Source organism: Apaloderma vittatum, unplaced genomic scaffold (genome assembly GCF_000703405.1).
Source record: "Apaloderma vittatum isolate BGI_N311 unplaced genomic scaffold, ASM70340v1 scaffold15584, whole genome shotgun sequence".
In the NCBI taxonomy this organism is placed as follows: domain Eukaryota; kingdom Metazoa; phylum Chordata; class Aves; order Trogoniformes; family Trogonidae; genus Apaloderma; species Apaloderma vittatum.
The window spans coordinates 25,727-42,670 of record NW_009712320.1 but is presented as its reverse complement, the minus strand read 5'-3'; the positions used below and the strand labels follow the sequence as shown (position 1 = coordinate 42,670).

Below are 16,944 nucleotides of genomic sequence, written 5' to 3'. Positions count from 1 at the left end.
GGGGTGTTGCAGGGTGTAGTTAATGCTCTGAAAAGGCTTCAGGATTCCTGGATGAAAGGTGTGATGAAAGAAGTGTATTGTTATTGTTTTAGGGGAGGAATCATACTACTGGGTATGCAAGCCGCTGTCACTGAGACTTGCTGGACTTGTTTGTTCTGACTTACCTATGACTCCTTCCTTTTCTAATTCAGGAGATAAAGCCTCAAGTCTATGGTGAGATTCTGCATAGTGCGTTGTGGCGTTTGGGACAGTGCATCTCCCAGACAGAAGAGCTTCTTGCTGGCCTCTCAGTAGTACCCACAGGTGAGTGCCACAGCTTTCTAACTTACTTCTTGGTGGTTTGGGCAGCATGGCTATATCACCCGCAGCTTTATAGGGCAGTTTGAGCTCTGACCGAGGGCGTGGGGACAGTGGCATTAGCTCCGAGCTTGTTTCTGATTTGACCTGCCTTCCGTGCACCAGTACTCATAGAATGGTTTGGCTTGGAAGGTGCTTTAAAGATCACCTAGTTTCACCCCCCTGCCATATCCCTTTGATATTTCAGCCTTTCTCCTCACCCAAAATATATTTGTCTTCCAAGAACTCCCCAACTCCTCTACAGCATGGTACAGTGACAAATCAAGGTGACCTATGGTCACCAAATATTGCGGCAGGAGAGTAGGTGAGAGTCATCTGATCTGACTCTGATCTGCTGTTTATGCTAGTGCAGTTAAAATGTGTTACAGTCACAACCGCTGAATTAATAGCGTTGTACAAGAAGTTGAGACGAGTAAAGTAGGTAAAAGTAGGTTCTTGTGCTCTTGTTAATTTTCTTGGCCTTTGTATGCAGCCAGTGAAGTGTTAATCCATGCAGAATCAGCTTGGAAATGCACCAAAACTGGCAGCAGACTGTTTCACCCACCCTGCCTTGGAATGAAAATCAAACTGAAAACCCACAAAGACTGTAATTGCTTGTTTGGTGTGTCACTTCTGAAGCAGAAACAGTGAAAGAAGGACAAAGGGAGGCAGGCAGAGCTATTTTCAAAGGCTGAATGGCAGAGACCTACTCCTATGTTTCTGGGACTGCTGAACTAACAGAATAAGATACTTGTCTTGGACCAGTGCAGCTGGAAGTGGAAATCTGAGAGGTAAAGATGATGCAGAACCTTATTTTAAACTGACTGCAATCAGTGGCCATGTACTTGATACTTCCTTACCATAGAATGGTCTCTCACACGTTCATGCAAATAGTAAAGGCCTTATGTAGCGACCAGCCTTCTTAGTTCTACTAAAGCTTATTTCGGAACATGGGAGTCTTTCTCAGGATGTTGACTGGGCCAGGCGACCATAGGAAGATGCGTTATAGATCAATAATATTTCAGTTGCCAGCATTACAGTTATGTCCTACAGCCTGTTGTAGTAGTACGAAAGGCCACCTCTATTATGACATGAAAGAGGTCGTAATCTCCAAAAAGCTGTATGCAAAATGGATGAGAGTAAGGAACAAGCAGCCTTTTGTGCTGATTGCAAAGGTGGTCAAATAATCTGGGAAGTCTGTATGAGCAACATTTTGTCATCATGGATGTAGTTACTGGTAAGCTCGGAGTTCATGCATCCCAAAGACTGAATGCTGCACTTGAATCTTGATGGAATCGACAGGAACACTACTTGGAGCTGTTGGATTTATCTGGCTGAAGTGTGCTTCTGGGAAGCAGCAAGACCTTGGTAGAATTAGATGGTTAAGGGGAGGAGCTTAATTATTAAGTGGCAAATACATTAGTGATGCTTTATCTGACTGCAGAGGGGTGGCATGCAGCACCTACTGTTTTTGTGGGATGTTCCAGGGTGTGGGGAGATCAAGCTGATTCAGCGTGACGCATAGAAGAGCACACACATTTTGTTTCCCTCAGCAGATCCCTTCAGTGCTTGGAAGTATTCCATTGTATCAAAATTGCTTTGAGAGACACCAAACATTGAGTGATTGAGGCTGGTAGGTAACTGGCCTCATCCAAACAAGGGTTGTGCAGTACTTAGGCATGCAGTAGCTGCTTCAGTGCCCAAAGTAATAGAGGTTGTTGTCCCGTTCTCTTAGAAGTGTGTCTCCTGAGTGTGCCACAACAGCAGAGGAGAAGCACTAGGTTGGTGTGATTGCTTGTGGCAAAGGTGGGAGTGGAATTAGCATATCTTGCTTCATGGCCCTGTGCTTTTCTACAGGACTCCTGGACTAAGCCACGTGCATTTCAGTTGCTGCGATTCCCAGCCACCCTGCCAAGGTAGATAGCTTCAGGGACCTCGTCTTGGTTTTTAAACTGTGCTCACTAGGCCAGCAGATTAGTCTGTTCAGTTGTCTTGTGAAAGGTCCTATTTCTAGGAGTTGTGATTGTTAGGAATGTGCCTGAGTCCATCTTTGAATAAAAGACCTGGTCATGGCTATAAGCATGGAGAATCACAGAATCACAGAATGTCAGGGGTTGGAAGGGACCTTGAAAGATCATCTAGTCCAACCCCCCTGCCAGAGCAGGATCGCCTACAGTAGATTGCACAGGAATGCATCCAAGTGGGTTTTAAATGTCTCCAGAGATACCCTCATCAGCAGATGTGCCACTCAAGCTCTGCCACTGGCTCTTCTGAGTGTATTTGGAATACCAGTGAACAGGGATACAATAGAATCATAGAATGTTATGGGTTGGAAGGGACCTCCAGAGATCATCTAGTCCAACCTCCCTGCCAGAGCAGGATCCCCTAGGGCAGCCACACAGGAACCCGTCCAGGCGGGTTTTGAAAGTCTCCAGAGATAGAGACTTCACAACCTCTCTGGGCAGCCTGTGCCAGTGCTCTGTCACCCTCACAGTAAAGAAGTTTCTCCTCATGTTGAGGTGAAACTTCCTATGTTCTAACTTAAACCTGTTATTTCTTGTTCTATTGCTGGGCACCACTGAAAAGAAACTGGTCTGCTTCCTCTTGACGCCCACCCTTTGGATATTTGAATACGTTAGTAAGGCCCCTTCTCAGCTGTCTCCTTTTAAGGCTATACAGCCTCAGTTCTCTCAGTCTCTCTTCATAGGAGAGATGTTCAAGTCCCTTAACCATCCTCATAGCTCTCTGTTGGACTCTCTCCAGTAGGTCCCTGTCTCTCTTGAATTAGGAAGCCCAAAACTGGACACAAATAAAAATGCAATAATAAATTTTATATAGGAAGACAGCAGTAGATGAAATGGAAGAGGTTGCATATTTTCTCTGTGGAGCATGGCAAAACAGCTGCTGCCAGAAAACATGGTTTAGATTCACCTAAAAGGAAGTCTAGATTGAGGTGCTATGAGGGCTTAAGTCAAAAAATGTCAGGGGCAGATGTTTAAAACAGAACAAGTAACTGTTCTCTCCTTATCCAGCAGCTCGGTGACTAGGGCATTTTCTTAGGACATGGATGATAGTTACACTTCCTTCTTTTTTTTTTTTGAACAGACATTTTCTGAACAGTTTTCTGGTATTATTCTTACTGAGGCTTTTGATAACACAGAGTAGCTCAACTGGAAGAGATGGATGAGCTCAATATAGCAAAGCAAATCCTGTCAGCCAGAGATGGGAGCTGAACTTTCATCACTTCCATTGCGAATGAGCACAGTAACCTTCACAGGAGTTTGGTACAGGATGAGAGAGGAAAAACAGATTGTCACCTTTGTATTGTGGTTGTTTTTTTGCTTTTGGAAAATGCTCCAGATTGGAAGGTAAAGAATTAATTCAGGATTTATTACAAATCCAACCTGAAATCCTCTCTGTTCTGTCCTTGGTTTCCCCAGACAATTTTAGCTCTGTAAAGTTTCAGTACGACTCTTCTGCGTAATGTGCCAGTAACTGTGAACATAGCTTTATTTCTTGCAGTATTTATTAAAATATTCTGTATCAAGGCTGGATTCAGTCTCTCTCTCTCTCTCTCTCTCTCTCTCTCAACACCACTTTACTGTGTTTAAAATAACTTCTATATAAACATTACTATTTCCAAAATAGTTCATGCAGATGATTTTTTTTTCAGTATAGAATAACTTTATGGTGATCAAAACACATATTTTGGCTCAGATCCGAAGTTTGCAAACTAGGGGACTTAATAGCTTGCATTTCCAAACGCAAATGAGCTGTGATATGAAATTGTCAGATGCTCCTGTCTCCATGGATGATCTTGGGCTCCTTGAGGACGAAACAGGTTTTAAATGAGAACAGGGATTGCTGGAGGAGGTCTGATGTCCATCCATAGTATTGTCAAGATAAGCAATTTTGTACTGAACTGAAAGATCTTGGGTTTGAAACTTCTCGCCAATTCACTGTGGACTGAAAACTGTCAGGCACATATTGTGAGGAGGTGGGTTTCAGAGCGCAGAGGACTTGACCTTTGAGATTTCCAGGTGGAATCTGGCTTCTGACCTCTTGTTAAGGTTTGTACATGAGGAATGAAAGTTATCCTCATGCAGGCTGGAGGATGAATGCACTGGTGTTACCTGAATTCCCCTCTCTGCCCCTATGGGAATTAATTTGCAGCTTACTGGAGTTTGGGCATTAAAATAAAAACTAAATCAAAGCATGTGGTGTAAGAAAGCAAGAAATACGAGGCTGCACAAAACACCCCACTCTGGAAGGTGTCTACACAGAGAGTTGTGGTATTGGGGGTCTTCTGAGGAGAACACTTATCTCTTAAGCAGTGCCGCTTTGCTACAAGGGAAAAGAGAAGATGCATCTGTGATTGGAGGTGATGAGATCATCTCTGTCTCTGCATTCATCGGCACTGCAAAGGATCAGTGTTTCTCTGGCCAGTGAGTGTCACTGGGTGGAGCAGAGTTTTCTTCATTGCTGGAGTGCAGAGAAGACCATGCAGAAGTCTGATTCCTAAACAGGAGCCTCGACCTGCCACTGAGCTACGTAACTGCAGAGATGGATGTCCCAGGCACAGCAATCCCTGTCAGGTGGTTATTTGGGTAGAACGTGACAATCCTGCCCTCCGTGACATGACAGCAGAACGACTAGAGGGGGAAGGAGCTAGTCAGACATATAACATGTGATTAATGACTGAACACATTGAGGACAGAACAAACAAGAACTGTCTTTCACTAAACATCCTAGTAGCTCTCACTAAATTTAGGTAGGCTTAAAACCAGACCTAACTGTGAGTGTGTTTTGTTTTGTGAACACAGACCCTAGCACGGCAGTGTCAAAGGCTAGAACTCCTGAGCACTGCTGGAAATACATGCTGCTCTAGTACAAGCAGTACACATTTGGTGTTGCCTGCCCTAGAGCTATTCTTCCAAGATTAAAGGATAGTTAATTTTGGGCCAGTCAAGACCCTGTATTCATGCTGATTTCTGAAACGGGTGGCAAAAGATGAGGTATTTCCTAAAAAGCTGAAAACAGGAGAGCTTTTCTTTCCTAACCTTTCTGCATAACTGGTGACTAGCATGTCTGCTGATAAAATAGACACACACAAAACCAAACAGGGGCTGCTGAGCTGCATCTTGCACTCAGACATCGCAGTCGAGGGGTACATGCTGGCAATTGTCCACTGTGGGAGGTGATGAGACCCGATGCTTCCATTGCAAGAGAGATTTTTCCTGTTCTGGTACTTACCCTGGCAAGATGGAAGTCAAGAGCATCCTGCTAAAGGGAGAAGGCTGGTTTTGGGTTTAAAGAAGTATTTATACTTAGATTTGTAAATCTTATATGCAAATTAATTACCTATATGAATATAGAGATATATAGAAGTGCTTCCTTTAAACTGTTTTCTTACACTGGTTTTACTTGAAATATTTTTCAGGCCTGGGGGAGGTCTTTGTTATTCATCTCCCATATTTCAATTTTGCCCAGCACTGCAGCAGTTCCTAAGATACCTGTTTCCCCTTGCAAGTCTGTGTGACCCATGAAGAGGAAGCAGTTCTGAAATGTTGGAGGAAAAGGGGTTCTGACAGTGTGTGTCGATGTAGCTGATATTTGCACAAGAAGGAAATAAAGACAGATTGAAATGGAGGACAGTGCTGCCTGTCAGAGCATGAGTGCCACAGGCAGAGAGACGCTCATTTCTCAAATGTGGGTCTTAAGCTTTTGTATCTTAGGCATAAGGCCATGTGTTGAGGAAATCTGTCTGTACACAGTTAAAGCAAGCTGGCAGTTATGAAACAAGAGTACTGTTGCTTCTGTTTTGCAGAGCCTTTCTTTCAGAGAACTGAGCCTGTCTAGTGGGAAGACAACTAGATTTGGGGAGAACTTGGACTGCGAGTTGCCAGAACATAACTGTGTCCCAATAAAGCAGGCACAACAGAAGGAGAGGTACTAGACTTCTCCGTAGCATGTAGCTCTGAAGCAGAAGGCTTGATCCTGGTCACCTGTCCTGTGTACTCTGGTAACATTAAGCTGCTGCTTGTGACCACCTGCAGTCGTGGTGCTGGCTAAAGCTAACATGTTTAACTTTTTCTTTCCAGTATGCTACCTGTCTAAGTGGGTAAAAACTTGCCTACTTTTTAACAGTGGACTGAGATACCTGCCAGCACTCTCACTAGCCACATCCAAGCCTGTATGTGAGGAAACTAAACTCTGAGTTGCTTCCAACTTCCCTGTTGCTTGCTGAGCACACCCTCACTGCATGCAGACCTCTCAGTTGCTTCCTCTGTGGCTCTATTTTTTCTTTTCCTGGTTTGCCCTGTTTACTCTCTCTTCCTTGCAGTTTTGCTCAGCTTTCTTGCCCTCAGAGTGCTCTCCCACCACTTCACTGTCTTTTTCTGTCTTGCATTTGTGCATCATTTCCTCATCTTCACTGCTCATCTACCCTCTTAGCTCATTGTCTAAGATGGAGCCTCTGCTGCTATCCTGCTCTGCTTTCACTGTGATTTTTTTCTTTGCCACCCTGTAGTCAAAAACTCTGCAAAGGCTTACTCTCTCTGCCTGCCCTTCTGGCCCTTCCTGCCTCTATTTTCTCACATGTTGCTTAGAAATGGTTGTGCCATAGGCCTGGAAAGCGGAAAATAGCATTTAATGTCTGGTCCACAACAATCCAAACATGGATCAGTGGGTGTAAAACAACACGGTCATTCACCAGCTGAATCCCTCCTCCCCAGAGCTGACTGCTGCCGTTTGTCACTCCAGGCACCTTTGAGAGATTATCCCACATGTTTTTCTGATACCTTGTACTAATGGTGACTGTGATGTAGAGGCTCAGCACGTGACATGACAACAATTAATACACAGTGTGCTGTGGAATTACTGGGGATCTGAAATAATTGTGCTTAAGACTTTACATCATCCTACAACAAAGCTATTGAGGACATACTCAGAAATGCAGTTTTCCTAATATTCTCTTGCTTAATGCTGCACAGGAGGATGTAAGTGGAAGAGAAAGGCTTATTGCCTTTGTCCATGTGTGAATTAAGTTCCTAACCTGTTTACAGGTCTGCTGTTGGCTTTCAGTTGCCATGTCACATTTACACAAGTCGCTATTTCCCTCCCCTCTGATAGACTGTCTGGCAGGAGACAGGATGTGGTCTCTTATATGTGTGGTTTTGGTGAAACAAAACTCAAACCCTGTAAGAGATCAATAAATATTACTACTCATACCAACTGCAAATAACCCAAAGCTGTATGTTATATGGAGTCTTTGGTAGCTTAGAGTATCCTTGATGTTTGGTCAGTCGTGAAATATTACCTTTATGTCAGTTTAAGCACCTGTGTGGACAGTTAGCTGCACTTGAAATCTGTGTAATATTTCTTGATGGGGAATTGTCTCTATTAGAAATACCTGCACAAGGTTTTTCTCAGGGGTGCATGTGAGGTGTCATGGGTTGCAGGGGTGCAAGTTAGAACACAGGACATTCTGACTTAAATATAAAGAAAAAGCTTTTGCCCGTGAGGGTGGTCAGAGACTGGACCATGATACCTGAGAGCCTGGAAAGATCTCTGGCCTTGGAGATACCAAAACTATGACTGGACAAAGCCTGAAGCAACCTGCTGTATTGGGACGTGGTTTGAGCAGAAGACCTGTAGGGTCCAGAGGTCTTTCCTAAACTAGCTCATTCTGTGATGTTTGTCAGCTGAGCTAAGCTGTATCTTCAGAGATTAAAGCGGTTTACTTGTAGAATATTAGAATTAATCGTGGGATTGCTTAAAATTATGATGGATTGAAACTTGTCTTAGCACGAGTAGCCAGATGTTACTGAAGCCTTAGGTCACAGATTGTAGAATTCTACCTGAGTACTGCTGAGCTTAGGCTTAAGAAAGGCCTGGAAACCAATGCTAATTAGAAAGATAAGATCAACAGAAATTGCATCCTCGAGATGAGAGAAGAATGCCCACTTGGAGGAGAAAAAGGATCCGGTGAGGAACAAGAAGACTGCAGACCCGAACTGTTGGACTGAACCATCGCATGAGAGGAGGTCAACTTAGATTACAAGGGTATAACTGCCAAGGGAATTGGTTCAGGGTCCCTCTTGGAGGGTCCCAGCTTGAGCTGAAATAAATGGACTCTGAGGCAGAACCTAGAAGAGTCAGGGGCTAAGACTGGATCCAGCCACATCTAGACTCCTCTCCGTGAAAAAGTTTAGAAAGCAAAGGGGTCCAGTCTGAACTTTATGTCTCAGCAGGAGGGTCTTCCTGGACTCTTCTTTAGCTCTGTGCCGGATATGATTTGGCTCATGGTGCACTCTTATCTCTGTAATAGCATTGACTTTCTCCATGTTGTTTTCTTCAATGCAGATTGTGATCCAGATGGACAGAGCAACGAAACGTCTAGAGCCATGGAAGATAGCGATCATCGTTGTGTCGATGATAGTAGCCTTAGCCCTCATCATTGGCTTGCTTACGTATTTTTTGTGCAGTGGTAAGTGCACCACACTCCTGTGTTGTCGCAGATCTTCAGCAGTCAGTTGTGTTTCACTTCCTACTGTGGTCTTTCCTGATGATTTAGGTATACTATTCACTCCGGTATAGAATCTGCATGTGAAAACTTTTAGACCCTATTCAAGATCTGAATTGCTTGGAAAATCTGCAAGAATACTTAAAATGTCATTTACTTGAGGCAAGGATTTAAGTTTTGTCCTTCTTTTGTCCTCCTTGTTTCTTGTCTTGTCCTGGTGCCTCCACTGGTATCCATGGTTAACCAAAGGCTAGCAGTCTTCTGTGTAAGCCAGGGGTATGTCTGGTACTCAAACTATGCATAGTAAACTGGGTCTTGAACAGGGTTTTTGCAGAAACTGAATCTGGCTCTTCTGGCTGAGGATATTTCAGAAAGAGATTTGGGATTTTTTGGAGCCCAGGAGTCAGTCCTGGTTGCCAAGGGCAATGAAGCCAAGCCATTCCAGTTGCTGAGATACCAGTATTGAGGAGTTTTGAGATGCTTTGAGATGGAGCTAATCTTTTTGTTGTTTCAGCTCACTGAGAATCGACGAGGCCGTGGCTTGCATTAGGACACTGGAGAGAGCACTGGCAGAGCTACAGCTTAGCTTTGCTTTTGTGAATCCTGCATTATTGGGCCCCTCTCTGCTATTTATGTGAGAGCCAGATGTTAAACATCACCTGACTGTTGAGTGGATGTAAACAGCTCTGGGCCACCTGCCTCGCAGGGATGTGCCAGAGTGCAGCGAGGGAGGAGTAAATGCGTCTGCTGATTCAGAAGGGACGTATGTGGGCTAGTGTGTCTTGTGCCGGGCTCGTCTCAGGCTGATGAGAAGATGGTCTGCAGAGAAATGTTGTACTGGATGTCATTTAGAGCTGCTTGGGCTGGTCCTCAAATTGGAAATTAGCCTCTCACTGGTCCATGGAGCAACAAGATGGTCCAGAGCCCCCTTTTCCCAAAGTGCTGCTACAGCTGTAATTCCGTATCTGACAGGGTCACAGCCAGAGCCCAGGAGCCTTACTTGTGGCATGCTCTGTGAGGTACTGTGTACATCTGAATTGTACTGAAGGAGATCAGCCACCTTTCCTTTTTCTACTCCTCTGTAGATCAGGACAGATACTACAATGCATCTTTCCTAATCACCAATGTGAAGTACAACCCTCAGTATCAAAGGCAAACCACAGAAGAATTCAGACACCTGAGCCAAGAGATTGAAACCATGGTAAGCTCTTTTCTCTCTTTCTTCCTGACCTATGGTGAAGAGTCCTGTGATTGTGTGGTTGAAAACAGTCAGAGCTGATTGTGCTTCATCCTTATGCAGCTGGCCTTACCTTTCAGACCTTGCTGTAGTGTGTTATAGATGTGTCACTGACTCTGCACAAGCAGATGGTGAGCACAGGTGCTGTCTGTTCCAGCAGCTCTGTGGTGGAACAGACACCCACAGAGCAGAAGGGATTGCAGAACCGGCCGCTTATTTATGGGCACTTACTTAATTTCAGCTATTTATTTTGATTCTGCATCCTCTTATGGTGAAGAGGTAGAGATCTGAAGGCATTTTCTTGTGTTTTGGGGGCTCAGGAGGCATATCTTGAGAGCATGTACATATTTTAACACTCTTTTCCTTTAACAGATATCTTCAGTATTCAAGGGATCCTTTCTAAGTAGAAGATACATCAGGTCCCATGTTGTCAGTCTAAGGTAAGTAATGCGAAGGTCAGGAATAAGCAGTGATATGAAAAATATCCTTTCTGCCTACCGCTTGACCATATGGAGCATGCCTGGTTGTTTATGCTTGAACTACACCAGCAGGATGACTAAGTCTTGGCTCGTAGTTGCTCTCCTTTGGTGCTCACAGTGAGGACTCAGTTACTTTCAGAGGTCAGGAAGAGGAATTTTGCCTGTTATTTCTGCAGATTGACTACCTGAACACCAGTTGCTCGTGGCTGTGATGCAGTAACTGGATTGGTTAGAAAAATGGTTGACCAAACAGTGTATCTCTTCCAGGCTTGTTTTCACTACAGATACCTTGTTGTGCAGCTAGGCAGTGGACTAGCCCAGCTGCATCTCTGCTCTCTTTCTCTCTGGACTTCAGTTGGTTTTCGTTGTTAGAAATATATATAAAATACTGGGCCAAATATTTTGTACTGACAGTTAGTGAGGCGTTGCTCTGATAACTCAGACTATAAAGATTTTTGTCTCTAGATACAATGGAGCTAACTGGCCAAGTGGCCTAAAAAGCAAGTGACTTAAATGCCAAGAAATGCCGAAAGAGTTTGTAACTTCTGCAGCTCTAAAATGGGTCTTTTGAATGACTGTTAGAGATGGCCTGCTGAAGGGTATCTGTTGAAGGGTTTTAGCTTGCTGTATTGTTCCTATTGCTGTCAGTGTCCGTCTGACTACAAGCTGTGTGGAGGCCAAAGGGAGTGATCCCTTCTCTCCTTCTTAGCTGTACTGCTTGTAACAGTTCACAGAAAATTCCCTGTGATCGTTGCTGCCTGTTGTCATGTCATCATCTCCCTTTACCTGCTATTTCTTCCATGCATCTGTGCAGACCAGACCTGTTCTTGTATAAAAAAGGGAGACAGTGCAAAGCGGAACAAAGAGAGTTAGTGGGCAGAGAGACAATGACAGCACTTTGATTTTGTTGATTTACAGCCCACATCCAGGTGGAGTGCTTGCATCTGCTGTTCTGGTATTTAAATTTCCCTCCGCTGACAGTAAAGAAATTAGCTGGAGTCATGTGAACCGTGTGTTACGCAACAGGCTAAAAACAAACTCCACGATCTTGAATGTTGACCAGTCTACCCTTACACTCACAGGCAAGTGCCTTAGGTTTGTGTGTTTAACTTGAAATTTGTTCCTCATACTTGCTGTTCTTAGTGTAATGAGTTTCATTTTAGTATGCAAATATGGGCTATTTTTGTTTCTTTCTTTTGCCTTCTCAAATTTCTGTGTTATGGCTGACAGCCTGAGAACTTGGAAGAAGTAGCATGAAGAGAACTAAAGCAGACTGCCGCTGGTTTATGAGCATGAATTCTTCTCTGTGCATCAGAGGCTCTCTCTGTGTGACCTGGCACTGTTGAATGGGATAGTCCCATGCCCCTACATTTCATCAAGGAAGGCCCCAACTTTGTGACCATGGGTTCACAGATTGCTTTAAGACACAGAGTGAATTGGACAAGATCCTGTATCACCAGGTGTGGAAATGCAGGCTATTAAAAAAAAAAAAGGCAAGGCTGAGATGGTTCACTTCACCCCCTGCCATTTCCTTTGCTTATTTGACAGATTGCTGTAGCAAGTGTTCGTAACAAAACCCTGAGGTTTCCGGGCCAGTAGTGCTCTCCCATGAAACTGTCACTGGTTACCATTAGAATCTGGCAGTTTTTTGTAGGAAAGAAAGCAGTTAACGCTTCAGTTTAGCTCCTGTCAATCCCAGCACTGAAGATTTGTGAAGACTGTTTTGACCACCTGGCCATACTGAACCTGAAAAAATGTGCGTAGGTGCTTTTATTGTGCACAGCCACCAGCACACATACATGTTACTTGGGCCTGTTTCTAGTCATCTGCTGCTTTTGTTAGCTTTGAGCTAAAACAAAAAAGATGTGTCATTTGGCCTGATGCTTTCAGTGAGGAACAGAGGCTTAATTGAACTCTTCCAACAGAGTAAATTACTCCCTTTACTGTACTGTCACTCCAGGCAGCAATGCAGGCCGTTTGATTTGTGTTTGCTTGGTACAGGGACGGAGTCTGTGCTAGATCGCTTAGCAGTATGAGATATACTCACTGTGGTGTTTGCTTTTTATTTCAGAGTTGAATAAGGAAAAGGGAGATAACCTTTTGAACAACTGTAAGTACAAATGCTTTATAGCAAAGGTCCAAGGACATGGTGCTATGGGTTCTGTGTTTACAAAGTTCTTATGCTTTTGAGATGCAAGTAGAAAAAATAGCTTGTTAAAGGTACTAGAGCAGTAAACTGCATGAGTCAGGAAAGACTTCAGCTCGTTTTCTTGCAGCCAGGCTGGCTCTCAGGGATTTGCAGAATTGGATGTTCTGACTTGGTGGTGAGAAGCACTTGCTTTATGTTGCTTTTGGGAAGTAGGGGCATATAAATGAGCTGCTGTTAGTGAGCAAGGACTGCAGGGCCAAGATTCTTGCTGGAGTCCTTCCAGAAAGATTTTCCCTACTGAGCCCTCCTCCCTGCAGAAAGTTTTGGCAATAGATGTCTGTCAGATTTGAGCTAAACCTTGCAATATGCAGGGAAAGGCCAGGGGGTGGGAGAGAGAGAAGAGCTGTGTGCAGTGACAGGCTGTGGCACAGCCCTGGAGAGAAGCAGGTTCTCAATTCACCTCCTGTTCTGTGCTCTGCCTGCGAGGTCCTAAAGCTCCTCTGGAAACAGGGAGACAGCATCACTTCCCTCCCAGGGCACTGCATCGCTCCTCCGCGTTGTCTCAGAGACTTTGCACATTAGATTTCCATCTTTACATGGACTCTGAGAATTAAGCAGTTTGGATCTAGCTTTTTTTGGCTGAGTAATGTGTGACTGTGTTGTTGGTACAGTGGCTATAAGTAAACAATTGGAGGAAGAGAAAGCTATTGTTTTTTGTTGCTGTTGTCAAGGCTGACCTGGCGGTGACTTGACAAAATCATTTTTTTGTTTATTTAGTTCGTGAATAGGTTTTTGGTTTGGTTTTGTGGTGTTTTTTGCTAACTACTCTTCTGCAATTCTGCAGCACTTAACTGACTATGTTGATCTTGCCTTTGCTATACAGGTAGGATGCTAAACATGATGGGAAGAGATTGCCTCCACTGAGTTCACAAGTGATGTGCAGTGTCTGTCTTGTGCATGTTTTGGTGGCGATGTGTGTGTTACAGCTTAGAGCTCCTCTGATGTGATTGCAGTTTGTGTGGGGGTTCCTCAGTATTTTCATAATTTCCAAGTCTTTTTTTTAAAAAAACCCAACAAACTAAGGATGTTCTCCTATTTATTTATTTTTTCATACAGTGTACCAAGAGAAGCTTAATCTGTAGACGAAACTTCCATGCCAGTTTATGAAAGCTATATGAAAGTAAACCAAATGCTTATGTTAATTATCAGTGCCTGTCCTTGTGCTAATAATCTGTGTGTGTGCAAACACACTAATGGCTATGTATTTCCCTCTGTACAGCTTTGGTAAAATACCAAACAAAGCAAGGTTTATAGAGGCAATGTTTTTCTTAACTAGGTAATCAGTTAAAACTGAGGAAAATAGACAGTGTCTCCGCTATGGAGCCTTTGGCTCCCATAGGAGTACATAGGGGCTTGTGTGTCTGAAAAGTGGCTAAATGAATAAGTAGTGACTCTTCTACCAAGCTACTTTGTTTACCCCACATCTGTCCTGAGATGCCTGTGATCATGACGCTTGGTTTCCCAGTTATTGGAAGCACTGCTTTAGGTGAAGGCTGTTTTATGAAACCTCTGCCCTCTTCCACCTGTGCCTGAAGCCATGAGGGCCTTTCCCACAGCAACACCCTGATTTCCCTTTGTCAACTAAAGTGGAGCTGTCTTTTCTTTGACAGGCTGTGGAATAAGAAAACAGACATTCTCCTTCACAGGAGTGGAGAGGATACTTGATGGGCAGCGTGCGCAGGATGGGGAATGGCCGTGGCAGGCTAGTATTCAGTTTGATGGGTCCCATCGCTGTGGTGCAACAGTGATCAGTCATACGTGGCTACTGACTGCAGCCCACTGCTTTAGAGAGTAAGTCATCAGCATATTTCTGATCCTACAGGCCTTAGGATTCTTGGGCGCTCTGACCTTTCGTCATCCACTAACATCTGTATCTGCTGAGAGAAAATGAAGTTTGGCTCTTCTCTGTCTCTTAGGCAGACCTGGCCACATTGTGTTTTGATGCTTAAATGGAGAGCTAAGCTCCTTTGGGGATCTTGTTTTGTGCGACTGTGACATAACCACAAATATCTTACAGCCGAAAAGATCCTCGGAGGTGGACTGCCAGCTTTGGAATTCTACTGAGACCTCCAAAACAGAAAAAATTAGTCCGAAGAATTATTGTTCATGAAAGATATAGTGACTTTGTCCTTGCTCATGACTATGATGTGGCTGTTGTGGAACTTGCCTCTCCTATTGAGTTCACGAGCGATGTGCACAGTGTCTGTCTTCCTGAAGCATCTCACGTTTTCCCAGACAACTCCTCCTGCTTTGTCACAGGTTGGGGAGCTTTGAAGAATGATGGTGAGTGTCTCTTACTCTCCTGTGCCTTGTCACACGTGTATCTGAGAAGACTGCTGTTAGTTTTATAGTTGGGTGGTTTTTTTGTTGTTTATTTTGGTTCATTAGACTTGATAAGTGGATGTGCTAGTGATACACTTGTGGACTTAGTTTGGGGTTTTTCTCTGATTTGGTCAGTCGATTGGAAATGGGAAAAAGACCCTACAGGTTTGTCTTACAGGAGTAAGAGTAAGGGTTTTTTTGTGGCTACATGCATTGTGCTGGTTAAATACATTATGGTCTCCATTCCCACTGCCTCATTCCCTCTGGGTTTAGCTCCGACATCAGTTGTTCTTCCATCATTCAGCTTTGTCATAGATATATCATGACAATTTTCATCAATTATTCTTTCTTCATTCATAAATCAAGCTTCATCCAATGACTTGAGTGAGCTTCATTCAAATTAGTCCATGTCAATGACATTAGAGATGAGGGGACTATAAATATGCTTACTGGAGCCTTTGAACTGTGTAGGTTGTGTTTCATGGTAGACCCTTGGGGTGTGTAGTGATTGTCCAGAGCTACATTACCGTTAACCAGATAGGTCTTTTCCAATGTTTTCAGGGATGTACCTTGTAGCCTGCAGCTGAGTTCAGCATTGAAACATGTACAAAAATCTATCTGTCCATTACGCTAAAGAGCATTTGGTGATGATGACAGATGGAGAAGGGTTATGTTTAGGAACAAGTGAAGGACTTTAGAGTGAAAATGAACACCTTGCTTCTTCCTGAGAGATTGTCTGGGTAGCTCCCTTCATTGCCTGTAATGGCAGAAAAGCTATAGGAAAATCTGGCTACTCCTAATCTTTGAGTGTTTTATGTTGTACACTCTGTCTGCAAATTCTAATGCCCTCTTTCCTTCTAGGCTCTAGTGTTAATGAACTTCGACAAGCAGAAGTGAAAATTATAAGTACTGAGACTTGTAATAGAAGACAAGTATATGGTGGAGCGATAACACCTGGAATGTTATGTGCTGGATACTTGGAGGGGCAGGTGGATGCCTGCCAGGTAAGTCTCTTCATAGTTAATATTAAAAAAGAAATAGATGAGATGGGCGGTGACATTTCCTGGAAGTAAAACATATTTTGGGGCATCTTGATTAAGTTTATTGGGTTCAGTATCTTCAAAGATGTAAATTAAGAGTTTCACAGCTCGTGGGCTGAAGTCTGGACTTAAGTTCTTGGGGTTTATTTATAATGCACGTGCAATAGAATAGAGATGTGAGAGTGTGGAGCAAGAGAGATTGAATTAGGCATAGTCAGTCAGCCTCTGTCTTGTCACTAACCATGTGGAGGTTGAATTATATCTGTGGTCCAGATACAAGTGTCTGTCAGTTGTAAGAGACCAATTTGAGGCTTGCTGCATTAGTGAGGTGAACACTGTTTGCTCTGTTCTTGCCTGTTGATATTTTTCTCCTTAGGGTGACTCTGGTGGGCCACTGGTGCATGCGAACTCCAGAGGAATCTGGTATCTTGTGGGAATAGTGAGCTGGGGAGACGAGTGTGGCAAGGTAAATAAACCAGGAGTTTACACGCGAGTGACTTACTATCGAAACTGGATCAACTCCAAAACAGGCATCTGAAACCTGCAGCGGGTTAAGTTTTATGGGCTGTGTACAGCTATTCCTCGGACGCATTCGGCTCTGTGGTTACCCTCTAAACAGTTGCTGGTTTAGCTTGTGGTCATGTATCAAATGCCAGTAAGCTCGGAGTAGTCTAGGATTTGAAGTTGGTTTCACCTACAGCCAGACAGGAACGGACTTGATCCATGTGACAGCTGTTTGTTCAGAAAGCGCTCTGTCAAAGGGACAACTGCCTTCATCTATGCAAAGTACTGACCCT

General features: G+C 43.8%; 1 protein-coding gene across 1 annotated transcript; it reads left to right on the top strand.

The window, feature by feature from the left end:
* The first annotated feature begins 210 nt into the window (after positions 1-210).
* On the top strand, positions 211-16,685 carry LOC104269833 (transmembrane protease serine 11E-like). The gene is given in 10 exon segments (XM_009867948.1): positions 211-303; positions 8,701-8,824; positions 9,946-10,061; positions 10,470-10,537; positions 11,495-11,658; positions 12,648-12,686; positions 14,396-14,576; positions 14,803-15,068; positions 15,969-16,111; positions 16,524-16,685. Coding segments are annotated over 10 exon segments (1,356 nt in total).
* Positions 16,686-16,944: the final 259 nt, after the last annotated feature.